At 34.4% G+C, this 15346-nt stretch overlaps 1 protein-coding gene and 1 pseudogene across 1 annotated transcript; both read right to left on the bottom strand.

The window, feature by feature from the left end:
* Positions 1-1581: 1581 nt before the first annotated feature.
* On the bottom strand, positions 1582-6271 carry LOC142544113 (wall-associated receptor kinase 2-like; annotated as a pseudogene).
* Positions 6272-11215: 4944 nt separating this feature from the next.
* LOC142546438 (wall-associated receptor kinase 2-like) lies at positions 11216-14779 on the bottom strand. The gene is made up of 3 exons (XM_075654148.1): positions 13543-14779; positions 12704-12871; positions 11216-12603 (listed from the first exon to the last, which is right to left on the bottom strand). Exons 1-3 carry the CDS (start codon positions 14480-14482, stop codon positions 11387-11389), a joined length of 2325 nt encoding a protein of 774 aa, XP_075510263.1. The 5' UTR covers positions 14483-14779; the 3' UTR covers positions 11216-11386.
* Positions 14780-15346: the final 567 nt, after the last annotated feature.

Raw genomic sequence — 15346 nt, 5'->3', positions numbered from 1 at the left:
TGATGAAACAATGTCCCGTGTGAAACATATTCCAAACAACAACCCAAAAGTTTCACACCTTTTGATGGTTGACTTGAGTCAAGATAATCACCTCGTTTATGAATTGTTTGATCTGGTTCTGATCCATTACTCACTTTTTTATTGCCACCGTTTGCTGGGGATTAGTCAACATTCCTTTGTAAACTATGCCAGTCTTCTGCATAATTGGTCGCCTTTTCGAGTTCTTCAGCAGTAAAGATCTTGGTTGATTTCATGTCAACCTACTTGGAAGAAAGCTGTCGTTTCAATAGCAACCCGCCATTCTGCTGGAAGAATTTCTCCCTTTGTTTCATAAGCTTCCTGGCTTCGATACCAAAGTATAGCCAAGTCAGAGCAATTATTAAGCTTAAGAAGCCAAGACTCGTGCCTGGATTCAAATCAAGAAAGATCAACCAAAGGTGATTAATTATGCCTTTCTGATGAAGAGGACCACCAAAGTTGCATACAGATTTAAAAAATATGCATTTTTGATAAAATTCAAATTAAAAAGAGTAACTAATGCAAACTTGAGAACTGGAAATTGTGAGTTCTGAGCAATGCATCCGTGCCCATCTCTTCTTCCACTACTAATGCGTCCCTTCGTGCAAGAGCTGTTATAACCACCAGGAGTGTGATACAATGCGCATGAGCGTCGCGCAGATTACTTTCGCCTTCATTGATATCTGCCAATCAATATTTGCTATTGCATAAAAAATTATAGCTGACAGCTAGCTAAACTATGCCACACTCCTTGACTGCTTTCCATGTAAAATATTTGCTGTTGCATAAAAAATTCTTGCAAAGAACATATGTTTACCTGTGCAGCCTGGACTTAGATATGAATTCCCCTCAAATCCTTCGGAACAATTGCATCGATATCACCGGTATCCGAATCAACACAATAGCTATTCTGCTGACAAGCATGATCATTAGATCTTTGAATTTATAAATTAGATGAGAAATTGAAGAAACTGCTAGACTTTGTAATAATTTATTTATTTATAATTTCGATTGGCTTGATTCACTCATTTGGTATCACTTATTTATTATTCTTATTTGTTGGTTAACATGTATTTATTCATTTTAGTTTGGAATAATTGTTGGGATGATTGAGTAAATTTTGTGTTGATTGACTTGTAAAATTAAAATGGGAAGATCTCATATATATATATAAGCAATATTGGAGAATCTATTTCAATGTTTGGCCATTTTTTTAGTTGAAAATGAGTTTTGTTACAATTGAGTCTCTTGTTCGAAATCTCGTACTTAAACTTGTGATATTATATGTGTTTGTGTGTTTATGATGATTAAAAAATCTTTTCTTTTCCATTTCCTTCGAGTTTTCTAAGAAACACTGTGTTCATTTATTCGAAATATTTTATATACCAAGTCAAGAAATCAACAGCTTTGAAGATTAGAAGAAAAACACTAGAAAAGGGAGAAGCATAAAAACTGTTCATTCGAATTGCTTAAAAATGAGATAATGAATTACGAAATTTCTCTATTCAAATTGATGGAAAACTTATCAGTGGGGTTGTTTATTGCGAGGGAACTCACCGTGTGCTACATTGTGTACGCCCACGTGCTAGGTTCAGGACTCATAGTCACAGAGTAGAAGTCTGTTGATTTTTCCTCGTTCATAAATCCCTAACTTCTTGAACCTCTGGCTGAATCCATGGATGATTCGAAAACTTCCGTACCTTTGAGCGTCTTCATATCTTCGCCGTGTAGCTTAAGGCATCCCTTTATGAACTCTGCAACGGTCTGGAGTTGCTCTAAACTCCCTTCTCTAAATACTTGGGGATACAAGATTTGGAACAAGCGATTGGATTTTAGAGTCATCAAGAATCTGTGGATGATCGGCAATGCTTCTGGAGAATGAAGACTGGACAATGCATGACATTTCTTAAACGGTCGCTCCAAGAAAACCAACGTGTTTTGCCGCTGTCATATATGGGAGAGACCATATCATTTGATATAAACACATCAACCAATAAAGGAACTCTGTTCTCTAAGCAATATTCCAAAAGCTTAACGACATATTGATGGTTTACTTGAGTCAAAATAAACATCTCGCCATGATTGTTGATTTCTTAATAGCGACTACTCGTTGATCGGGTATAATTCCTTTTTAAACTGTGTCATAACCGTCCCTGCCAATGATCCGGTTTGGGAGTTGTTATTAGTGGCCTTTTGGAGTTGAGATGATCTTACTTGTGTTCGACCAGAGTGCTTATTTACTGGCATTTGACAACTTTGGTCTAATAAATAATTATTTTGGAATATTCAGTTTCGACCTCCGATGTACAAATCCTAGCTCCGCCCTGCCAACGAGCCTCTCCTAGCTATCACACACGCTTGACATTAAAAAATCAATCCAATTACCTGAAAGTAAAGAGTAATAAGGTACTTTACTATATAGTCTTTAATTATCATCCATAACATGTTCACAAATCAAAACCATCAAATTTTCCCAATAAAGGGCAATAATAAAACTTAAATTACTATAATTCATTTAGTTGTATAAAAATTAGAGCAACAAAAGATTGATATATAATTATTTTTTATTAACTTAATATTTAACCGTATAAATTTGCTCAGCGTGCGTTTTTTTATATGCACTAGTACTTAAATTTTTTTTATAAGATTAATCTCAATAATAAGTTAAATGTGACATTCAAAAAAATTAAAACATAAACACTTTAAAAGCTGAAAGACGGAAATTCAAACATCGTTCGATTTTGATAGAATGGATTTGACAATTAAAAAAAAACATAAAGATTGTGATAAATTGGTTTAGAATATATATTATTTTTAACCATTATGTTATTTGATTTATTATGTTTATTTTATATTTTATTTTAATGTGTGGCTGGCGGATAACTTTTATTTGATTTAATAAAAAACTTGGTGTGTTTTTGCGATGAGTTTTGACTAAAACTACTGATGTATCTAATCTCATTCAATCCCTTAGATTTCGTCTCTCGGTGTCAGTATCGGCTACATCCCAAGACCCACCTCACTACCCAACGGGTCCAATCTGGATTAAACTCGTTAGACCCATTAATTTTTTTTAGCACTTTTTTTTTTTTTCAAATTATAGTTTTTCAATAGTAATCATCACACAATAATAAAATATTTAAAAATTAATAAATTATCAAATTATTTTTCATATTTACATTAATATTATTTAGTAATCAAAAAATATTAACACAAGTCAAAATATGTTAATTTATATTCAAGAAATAACAAAAAAAATTCATAATTAATATGGTCGACTAATAAAAAAAATCATAATTATAATTTATATATGTAATAATATTAAACATATCATAATAGCTACAATTAATTCAACATTAAGTATTATGAAGGGATTAGTGCATTTATTAGTCAACATTTATACATGTATAGTTTTATAAATATATTGATGTATATAATAGGAGGCGGGGTGGTTCACCAAATACCAAGAGACACTAGGTCTAATTCGGGGTGAGTTTAATCTCGGCTCGGGTTTGAATCTGGTCTATTGTTATCCATAGACATGTGGATTCATAAAAATATATGGACCTGAGTGACCAAACTAAAACCGAATCTTTGGATATATTGTGACTACTCTTATGTTATATCTCACCAGAATGAAAGATCTTATCAGCTAATGAAATAAATGTAGCAACTGAAAACAATATCTCAATTAAATAAAAATAATTAATTCAATCATCGAAGCAAACGATTGATATATATTTCAGAAAAAGGGAAGGCCAGTATCTCAAAAGGCTTAATAATGGGAAGACATAAATTACAAAATTCTAACTTCAAATGAATGAAAACAAATCAACGGGGCATGTCTATTGGCCAGTATGCTGCATTGTGTAAGGCCCAGTGCTAGGTTCAGGACTTATAGTCACAGCCCTGTCATTAGCTCTGCAAGAACGACTCCAAAGCTATAGACGTCGCTTTTGTCAGTTAACTGGCCTGTGTGGAAGTACTCGGGGTCTAAGTATCCCAATGTCCCTTGGACTAGAGTGCTCACTTGTGTCTGATCAATGGGGACTAATCTTGAAGCCCCGAAATCTGATATTTTTGCGTTGTAGTATTCGTCTAGAAGTATGTTTGGCGACTTTACGTCTCTGTGAATCACCGGCATTGCTGCTGAAGAATGAAGATAGGATAATGCACTAGCAGATTCAATGGCTATTCTCAGACGATTGTCCCACGAGAACCAAGGCATCCCGCCGCTGTTATGGATGTGATGGAACAATGTCCCGTTTGAGACATATTCGTAAACTAATAAAGGGACCTCGGTCTCCAAACAACCACCCAAAAGTTTCACCACGTTTCGATGGTTGACTTGAGTCAAGATAATCACCTCGTTTATGAACTGTTCGATCTGGTTCTGATCCATCACTTTAGACTTTTTGATGGCCACAATTTGATGTGGATGGGTCAAAATTCCTTTGTAGACTGTGCCATAACCTCCCCGGCCTAGGACTCGGTCTTCTGCATAATTCTTGGTTGCCTTTTCGAGTTCTTGAGCAGTAAAGATCTTGGTCGATTTCATGCTAACCTCATTGGAAGAAAGCTGCTGTTTCAACAGCAATCCGCCATTCTACTGGAAGAATTTCTCCCTTAGTTTCATTAGCTTCCTGGCTTTGATACCGAAATATAGCCAAGTCGCAGCAATTATTGAGCCTAAGAAGCCAAAACTCATGCCTGGATTTGAATCGAGAAAGATCAAGCAAAGGTGACTTATTATGCCTCAGTTGATGTAAAGGTCCACTATAGTTGCAACAGATTTGAAAATTATGCATCTTTTGATAAAATTCCTACTTTTGAACTCGAAATAATGAAACTGTAGGAAATTTGGTTGAAGATTCAATGAAAAAAATATGGGTGTTAAAATGAGTACCTAATGCAAACTTGAGAACTGGAAACTCAGAGTTCTTAGCAAAGCATCTGCGTCCATCTCCTTTTCTATCACTAACGTATCCCTTCGCACAAGAGCAGATATAACTGCCTGGGTTGTTGATACAGGTCGCATGAGCATCGCACTGATTATTTTCGCATTCATTTATATCTGCCAAAGAGAATTACATGTAATTCATTAGTCCATTTGTAGACAGCTATCTAGGGGCACTCTTTACCAATGTGAGAGATTCTTAGAGATAAAATATACGTACCCATGCAGCCTGGAGTCAGATATGGATTCCCCTCAAAACCTTCGGAACAATTGCACCTATATCCTCCACGGCCGGTATCCGCCAAATCAACACAATAGCTATTCTGCTGGCAGGCATAATCATTAGACCTCTGAGCTTCACTGCAGTTTTGAGACCCAATGCCCCAGTCAAGAATCACCGGCACTTCGTTAACGACTGTTTCCAGGAAACTCGTGTCGTCGAGGTTTGCTATGGTGAATCTAAAGCTCTCGGGATCTCCAAGAAAGGCGTATCCACAAGGGCTGAATGACGAAACCGTTTCATGACGATTGATAGTAATCAATCTTGTTTCAAAGTTCTGTAAACCCTTCGGAATCGCAGTTTGGCAGCATCCGATTCCAGTACACTCCCCTTCGATCACATCCATGGTACTGGAGCACATCGCGACACATCCACTGCTGAAATTGCGTGGTTCTGATCCTTGTATCACTGCGAAATCATCACACCCCACGATCGTGAACCTATTCGATTCAGAAAAGGTGAAAGGTGTCCCTGAAACATTGATAGAAATGCTGAAATTCACAAGCCCATTCGGGACGTAGCAGGTTCGGCCGACCCAGTTCTTGATCCTTATTGTGCCATCTGTGATGTCAACAATCTCCAGATTTCCTGTGTTTACAAAGGGTCTTGGAGGATTGAATGAAGTGTTGCAGTTAACATTGAACCGGGCGCTCAAAGAACAGCTCGTTCCGATCCCAACACCGAATGGATATGGGACTGTTAAATTCCCGCAGCTTCTTTGGCAATTAGGCTGGGTGATTGTTGCACCTTGTGTGATAAATCTTGAATCCGTTCTTGCTAGTGCCAATTGGAGGCATAATAAAAGATGGAAGAAAATGGATTCTAACAACATGGTTGTGATTGTTACACCATCTAATGTATAACTTGATCAAATATATGCTCTTTTCTGGATTGAAGTAGTGGAATATGGTGGATACATTTTCAGTTTCTGGGAATCTGCACAGAGTTGGTGAAGATAATTTAGAGCTTAAGAGTCGACATTGTGAGGTAGAGAAAGTAAAGGCAGCTACTCGTTGATTTCATATTTTTACGCAGGGTTGACTGACTTGCTGCGAGGACGTTACATTGATTTGCCATGTTATGTGCACATCACTGTGGCCCATACAATTTAGTCTACTTAGTTGTTTCAACCAGCGAGTTTTTTTTCATGCAGGTCGGGATTAGAACCTTAACATGTATCGCTCATGTCATCAAGTCTAAATAGACTTCACACCGTTGCTATAATCAATTTTAGTCTTCAGTTAAATTAATTTACCAAAATAGTCTTTTTATCATATCAAATTACATAGATATCTCCTATCATGTAAACTCTATTCACAATCAATTTTTTTTTATATCAAACTCTTTATTTGATTTTCGCAATTTCTCGAATAATCTTATGAATTTCATGCATTTGGACATAGAGTGGTGATAATTTGAGATAATTCTTTTGTCGAGTATCATTTTTATGAATTTTATTTTTTGAAGGTTTGTTGTGCATACTCATAAACTGTTAGCATGAAGTAAAGTAGAGATTTAATTGAGACCATCAGATTTTTTGTTTATATTTGTGTTGGAACTTTTCAAGTTCGCAATCTTGATTTTGATGTTAACAAAACTTGTTATTGTGTTTCTAACATATTTACTCAAGTGTGAAGTTGCAAACACAAGAAGCAAGCTGAAACTGAATTTTGCACAAACTGAATTTCTGGCGAGCTTCGGTATTTTGATGATATCTCTCAACTGGGTTATCCAAATGACAATCCGCCAACTGGACTGATTATAAAACTCAATTTGGAACAAATCGTATCTCACGTCAGTTGGGCAAAATCGGATGTTATCATAGTCTAACTGATCGCTCAATTACCAAACTGATCACACGAAAACAGCAATCAGTTGAGTTTGAGCAGCTGCGGTATTTTGGTCATATCTCTCAGCTCGGTTATCGAAATGAAGCGATTCAGTATGCGTTGGAAAGATAAGACGATGATCTACAAATAATCTTCAGAAGTCAAAGTCTGAATCAAAGCTTAAGATGCTGATAAATGACGATGAAGTTACTGGTTCTGCACAAACTGAAATCAGCTAGGCTGATTTCAGCACATCAGCTGAAACTGAGTCAACTGAACCAACTGCTGACCAACTGACCAACCAACTGAACCGAACCGAACCGAACCAGCTGCTGACCAACTGAAACTGAACCAGACCAGCTGAAGGCCAGTGAACCAGTCCAACTGAACCAGTTGAACTGAACTAGGCCAACTGAACCAGTTGAACTGATTGACCAGTTGAGTTGACCAGTTGACCATAGTTGACCAGTCGATAAAATGTCCAGCAAGACGAATTTGACCGTTGCAATTTCAGAAACAGCACAGAAACTTTCCAACGGTCATATTCTTGTGTCTAATATATATATCAGTGTTGGAGCCTATAAATACAACATATTGAAGATCAAACAAGAGCTTTTGAAGTGAATTCAAAGCATGGGCAGTTAGCATGAAGATATCAGCTAGTTGAGAGCACAAGCCCTTGTGTGAGGATACATTTGAGATATACACTGTAAATGATAAATTCCTCACACACAAACACTCACACATTTACAAGAGAGTTGAACTTCAAAGATTAGTTGAGTGAGTCTTGCACAAAGACAATAAACTTGTGTATGTAGTCTTTGCATATGAGACATTAAACAATATGCTGATTGTGAGGTGCTGCCTACAATCTTGAGTGCTAGGAGTTCTAGTTGGGTGCTGCCCTTCCGGAATGGGTTTGTATAAGTAGTTATATAAATCAAAGTCTTCTAGTGGATCCTTCCCAAGGGAAAGAAGGGGTGACGTAGGAGTGTTTGAAATCTCCGAACATCCCTAAACAAATTCGTGTCTATTTGTTTATTGCATTTGCTTATCATTTTCACTGTTTTTAAAGATGCATTGTTGAAGCATTTTATGTGTTCTTCAAATATCAAAATATTGTATACCAAGTGTTTGATAAAATGCTTCAACTGAATATTTTTTACTCATTCAACTTGCATATATTTTAAATGGTTTACAAAATATTTATTCGGTTTCTACGAAGGATTATTTCGAGTATTTTCCGCTTGGTTTGAACACCAAACTCGATTTAATTCATCGGTGTTCAATATTTCAAGAACCGAGCTATTTTAGCTCAACGGTTACCCCCTTAATCGATCCTAACAATTTGTATAAACTCACATTGATGTAATTATTACGTTTCATAACCATGGTGATTAGTGATTTTGTTTATATTATTTTAGATGAGCAACAATCGTAATTAAAATATTATAATCTTGATGGTTTCGTATGCACTAATTCAAACTAACAATTCATAATTTTATTAAAATATGTTTATTGATATAAGTAGTATTAAAAAATTAATATATTATAAATTAAATAAAACAAAAAATGTTAAATCAACTCTTAAAGATAAATAATAGATAATTAAACAAATGAATTACGAAAATGGAACATGTGTGTTCATAGAAAAATGGTATTTTAGGATTTTTTTAATTAAATAAGACATAATGCAAAATGTGTAATAAACAAGGCCATTTTTGAAATTATGACTTTGAAATAGACTAGAATAATCAATTTCTCAAATTTTTTTGACAACCACGATGTTTTTTATTACAATATTCGTTTGTATAAAAATAAATAAAATTTTATTTACAATGAGTTTAAAGAATCCAAAATTTATTTCTCTCTTCACTCTTTTGATCTCATCAAACTGTGGTTCTATTATTAAAGGACATGATAATATATATGTGTGTATGAAAATAATTAAATGAAAAACAAGTTTGTTTGTTTGTTTTTTTTTTTTGAATTTCAAATGAAACAAGTTGAATTACAAATAATTGGGAAGTTGACTTGGATGATTTTGTGTCCTACGCAAAAAAAAAAAAAACGAGGAAATTCAAAGTTGGCGGCTCGTGAACAGAGAGCCGTTTTATCTAAAAATCACAGCTAATGAGATTTGTTGACTTGGTATTTATGAGGCAGAAATGCTTTAATCATTAATAATCCATAAAATCTTTTTGGCATTTAAGAAAGCGTAGACAAACAAAAGTGTACATTTTCTGCCAAATCCCATCAATTGTAATACACACCCGAAAAGAAGATGTACTCCACAGAATTATTTGCACTCCAAATTTGTTAATAATTTTTTTTTATTTTTTTATATATAAGATGGTTAAAATATCATTTTTATTGATTTTATATCACAGCACGATTTATTATTTAATTTATTTTGATATAATCTTAATATATATAAATATCTTTTTATGTCCCTCTGATGTAATACACTTTGATTTCGTTATATATATATATATATATATATATATATATATATATAATTTTATTTCATTATATACATATATATAATTTCTATATTACATGAAAATATATTTAGTATTTAAAATAATTACTATTAATAATTATTAATTCTTACTCCTTTAAAATATGAGATTTAGTTTAAAAATAAATGGAGGGTATTTTAGGCAAAGCAAAAAAACTTCATCATCCATACCAAATTAATAACTCTGCAAGTGTTTCTAATAGATGGTAATAATAGATATTACTCCAACTAATTACAAAATTTTATTGAAATATAAAAAACAAAAACAAAAAGAAAAATATACAAGCACGCAACATGTGCATCTGTATATCATACCAGTTTCTTTTAATTACATTATAGACACAATCCAACACACCAAACTAGTAACTCAAAAGGCTAAACATTAATGGAAGACATAATAAATTGTAAATTTTTAAATAAATAAACTTTTTTAAAAATAATTTAATCAATAAAATAACCTTGAAAATCAAATATAGACACAATTTAATTTAACAATAATAATAATTGGACTAAAAAAAACAATTCAGTTAATATTAAATGTAGCAAATTAAGAGCCATATGTAGAGTACTCCAAGGAAACCCAAATCTCCTACAGTTAATAATACAAAATTTCTTTTTACAGCTTCTCACATTCATTTAGAGTTGAGTTCTTGCTATATGCTGATGGTATTACTTACTTTTACGGTTGATTCACCCTCAGGTCAGGAGAACATGTCATTAATTAATCATATCGGGAAGTCGACTTAGAGATGATTTTGTGTTTTTTCTACGTAGTGGAAGAGTTAAGATCCACAAAAATACGAGGAAATTCAAAGATTGTCACATCTGAAGCAGACTCGTTTGTCCGAATGTTACATAGTCCACAGCTAATGAGCTTTCGTTCTTTGACTTGGTATTCATGAAGCAATCGAATAAAAAATGCTTTACTCAATAATAATCAAGAAATATTTTTGGCGTCTAAGAAAGCGTAAATGCACAGAAGTCTAGAGTGTCGATGAATACCATCATCGGTAGGGATGTAAACGAAACAAACCGTTCGTGAGCTATTCGAAGCTCGATTCGATAAAAGCTCGTTTAATTAAGCTCGTTAAGATAAACAAACCAAACTCAAGCTTTACAGTATTCGGCTCGTTAGCTCGTGAACATATTCGTTGGTAAGTTCATGAGTAATCTTTTAGATGAAAAAATAATAGTTTTGATATTTGATTTATTGATTTTGCATATTATTTATGAAATATATAGAAAAATCTATTATTACAAATTTTAATAAGAATAATATTTTTTTCTTTAAATATATAATTTACTTTTTAATTAATTTAATGAAAATTTAAATGTATAATTAATATTTATTAAACTTGTTTAGGCTCGATAAAGGCTTGAATAAGCTCGTGAGCCATGCATATATTCGTTAAATAAAGCTCGAGCTCGGCTCGATTATAAACGAACCAAGCTCAAACATTCAAGAGTTCGGCTCGACTCGACTACATCCCTAATCATCGGTAGGAATAGAAACACCCCAAAAAAGTAATAGATACTGTAAATTTTTGCATTTGGTTGGGTTAATAGGATTAGTAATCAAATCAAATCAAAGTTTTGGTTGCAATATTGAATTATAAAAAAATATTAAGTATTATTTCACATCCTATTCAAATATCTGATAATCACAATATAATTTATCTGTACAATCTCATCGACCCAAGACGGAGGACTATAAAAGAATTAGGTATGCTATTGCCATCTAAAAAGGAAACTCGATTTTTGGCTACCAATCTAACAAACGACTAACGGGGAGTGGGATAAATCATAGGACTGTCCATAGTATCTTCTTGGATATAATGTGCTCCTGAACTAAATTCTGGGCCTAAATTGGTTGCATACAAATCTGATGTCTGTCCCGAATGTTCACCTAAAAGTGCCTCATTTTCTTCTCTATCTTGTTGAAGAATCCATGGATGTTCAGTTAATTTCCTTATCCCTTCAAGCTCCAGTGCCACTTCTTTCATTGTTGGCCTTTCATCACTTTTCAAATTCAAACATCTCTTCACAAGCTCACCAATTCGTTGCAACTGTTCGAAACTACTTTCTTTCAAGAGTCGAGGCTCGAGAATTTGAAACAGGCGATTTTCTTTAACGGACATGATGAAATATGTGGCTAAGTTCCTCTCTTCTTCTGATTTTGTAGGTGAAAGGGGTTTTTTCCCAGTCATTAGCTCGGCAAGAACGACCCCGAAGCTATAAACGTCGCTTTTTTCTGTTAACTGGCTCGTTTGGAAGTACTCAGGGTCCAAATAGCCTAAAGTCCCCTGAACAAGAGTTGTCACTTGTGTTTGGTTTAAAGGGACCAGTCTTGAAGCGCCGAAATCTGATATTTTTGCAGTGTACGAGTCGTCTAAAAGTATGTTGCTGGACTTTACGTCTCTGTGGATAATAGGCATTGAAGCAGCAGAGTGGAGATAGGCAAGTGCACCAGCAGATTCAGTAGCAATTCTTAAGCGGTTGCTCCAAGAAAACCAAGGCGTTGCCGCACTGTTATGTATGTGATGGAAGAGTGTACCGTTTGATATAAACTCATAAACCAATAAAGGAACTTCACTCTCCAAGCAACATCCCAAAAGTTTAACAACATTTCGATGGTTCACTTGAGTTAAAACAATCGCCTCATTTATAAATTGTTCGATTTGGTTCTGGTCCATTATTCTTGATTTCTTAATGGCGACTATTCGTTGATCAGGTAGGATTCCTTTGTATACCGTGCCATAACCACCCCTGCCAAGGATACGGTCTTCAGAGTATTTGTTAGTGGCCTTCTCTAGCTCTTCGGCTGAGAAGATTTTACTCGACTCGACTCCACCCTCAATAGATGAAATCTGTTGCTTCAAAAGGATCCCACCATTTTGGTGGAAGTACTTTTCTCTCATTTTGACAATCTTTCTTTTCTTGACTCCAAAATAAATCCATGTGATACCAATAAAAATGGAGAGCAATCCAATACTGAAACCTGAAACATCCATTTGACGAGATTAAAATTATACATTTATGCATTATAAATACACAAAATAATGATTTGTCTATTGGCACAAACTTGGTAAATAAATTACCCAAGGAGAATTTTATTACTGGAAACTGAGAGTTGACAGAGATGCATCCATGTCCGTCCTTTCTTCCATCGCCCGAGTATCCTTTTTTGCAAGCACAACTAAAACTCCCTGGAGTGTTTGTACAAACACCGTTTGCATCACACGGAGTATTATCACATTCATTTATGTCTGTTACAAAGAATGACATTATGTCTGTCAGGAACAATAAGCCCGGAAAATTGAGATGAAAACCATAAATGAACACGTAAATTTGACGCCGAAAGCCCCTCCCTTAAGAGAGAACCAATTCTTATGGACTATAAGGATCAGTTTAAGAGTCGCAAATCTATGACATATAACGCATATATATTTGATATAAAATATAACTATTGTTAGCTCTTTCTTTGCAATACATATTACTGAACTAGAAGGAAATCTTGTAGATTTTATCTAAAAAAAATTCATCGACTTCTACACATTAGTATTTCTGAAGCATCCCTATGATTTCTCTACATGTTGAAGCATATGCAGCGAGGGGTGATATTACCAAAATATTAGACTTGATTCATCTTCTATGTGGTTAAATCCCAACATAGTATCATAGTTTCTCCGTCCTAAAGTTCATATTCGCCGAATTATTAAATTCACGGTACAAATATCCACAACTATAAGCATACACATTAATATAGAGGTAGAGATCAATAAATTAATGTCGTCATCTGGATTATTAATTTCCTATGACAATTTAGGTTTCATCTTCAATGATAAAGAACCCATTTCAATATTTTCTTTATTACCAAGTCAAACTAACAAACCAGTCTAAACAGCAATCTAAAACAATCAGATAAACATAAACTAACCTGTGCAGCCTGGACTTATATATGGATTGCCTTCGTACCCTACTGTGCAATTACATCGGTATCCTCCAAGACCCGTGTTTGAATCAACACAAACACTATTTTCTCTACAAGCAAAATCGGCAGATTTCTCAGCTTCCTCACAGTTTCCACTCCCAAGTGCCCAATCAATAACAATAGGGACTTCCTGGATTGTCCTATTCTGAAAATTCACGTCTGAAAAATCTGAAACCCGAAACTCAAACATGTCCTGAGCCCCAAGAAATGCGTACCCACAAGTAGCAAAACTCCAAACGTTAGTATGATTTCTGAGACTCCCAAGAGCTGATCCAAAATTCTTTAAACCTTTCGGAATCGGAGTTTGACAACAGCCAATTCCAGTACAATATCTGTCCAGTAAATCACTCTGCTGTGAACAAAGTGATAAACATCCGCTGGTAAAGTTCCTGCCGCTGGTACCAACAATCACAGCCAAATCGTCGCAGCCCACAACTGTAAACTTATTGAACTCAGAAAAGCTGTATGGGGATCCAGTCAGGTCGATGGCTATCCTGTTCTGTCGGGTGATATTGCCTGATTCTGTGTAGCATCTCGCAGCAACCTCACTTTTTATCCGTATTTCGTTATCAGATATGTTGACAACTTCAAGATTAGTGGATGTAATGGTGAGTTTAGGCGGGATGACGGAATGATCACAGTTCATGTCAAACCAACGGCCAATCGAGCAGCCTGAGTTGTTTCCAATGCCGAAAGGGAATGGAAGAATTACATCTCCACACTTCGTCTCGCAGCCAGGTTTTGCTATATTTGATCCTTGGTTAAAAGATTTTCTTGGAACAGTGAGGATGGTGGAAGAATTAGAAAGGGGATTATCAGCTAATGCCAGAGAAAAGGACAATATAATCAAGATTACAGATTCAGTAAGCTTGTTTTTTATCTTCATGGCTCTTGTTCACTGGGTAACAGGCCCGATCAGGAGTTGTCTAATGTATACTTCTCCCGGGGAAATACAATATATAATACTTCTCCCGGGGAAATACAATATAATCCAGAGAGGTACGAGAATTTTAACGTTAAAGATCAAAAGCGTGGAAAATTTGGGAGAAAACTTCGTACGAGCAGAGCCAGGTCCAGGGGATGACTTGGTTTGACACGACACTGTCAGAATGGTGCCAATCGAAATTTTCAACTATGGATTTTTCAACAGTTTAAATTGAATTAAAAAAGAAAAAGAATGACTCCGGCCATTGCGACTTGTGAGATATATTATTTGTATGAAATTATTAAAATATCTTACTTTTTTGTATGTATTTTTCTTAAACTAAATAAAAATGATCAATACTAAGTTTTGATAATTTACTTGTTAAAATATTTACTAACATATATTTCTAATATACAAGAAATTTTGGTAAAGTTTTACAAAATAGAATAAAGGGAAAAATTGCATTTTGAATCTGTATATTTGTGATTTTGATTATATATGTTGTCAAATTTATAAAATATTCTTACATAGAAAATATTGTTTCGAGAGTACAAAAATTATCAATGTAAAAAATAAAATATAATGTATAGAATTAGGAAGAAAATAAAATGTCTTATTATTAATAAATAAATACATGGAAAAACTAAAGTTTTCCCACTAGGGCCGTCTTCCAATATATTAATTTGAACTAAGATAATAGACGGAAGTAGTTCAAACGAACAATATAAAATTTTTTTTATTTTTAAGAGATTGCTGTCCATACATCCTGTTTGATTGTCATCTTTATCGAATTTTTTTTTCTCACGGCCGTGAATATTAGGATAT

The sequence above is a fragment of the Primulina tabacum genome, chromosome 5 (genome assembly GCF_025594145.1).
Source record: "Primulina tabacum isolate GXHZ01 chromosome 5, ASM2559414v2, whole genome shotgun sequence".
Classification (NCBI taxonomy): Eukaryota; Viridiplantae; Streptophyta; class Magnoliopsida; order Lamiales; family Gesneriaceae; genus Primulina; species Primulina tabacum.
This window is presented reverse-complemented; position numbering and strand designations above follow the sequence as displayed.

Bases quoted from the DNA above. Each gene is read 5' to 3' on its own strand.
- LOC142546438 (XM_075654148.1), bottom strand. From the start codon at position 14,482: ATGAAGATAAAAAACAAGCTTACTGAATCTGTAATCTTGATTATATTG. The intron at 12,872-13,542 runs GTTAGTTTATGT...TCTTTGTAACAG, and splicing joins TATAAGTCCAGGCTGCACAG to ACATAAATGAATGTGATAAT. The intron at 12,604-12,703 runs GTAATTTATTTA...TGGATGTTTCAG, and splicing joins AGTAATAAAATTCTCCTTGG to GTTTCAGTATTGGATTGCTC.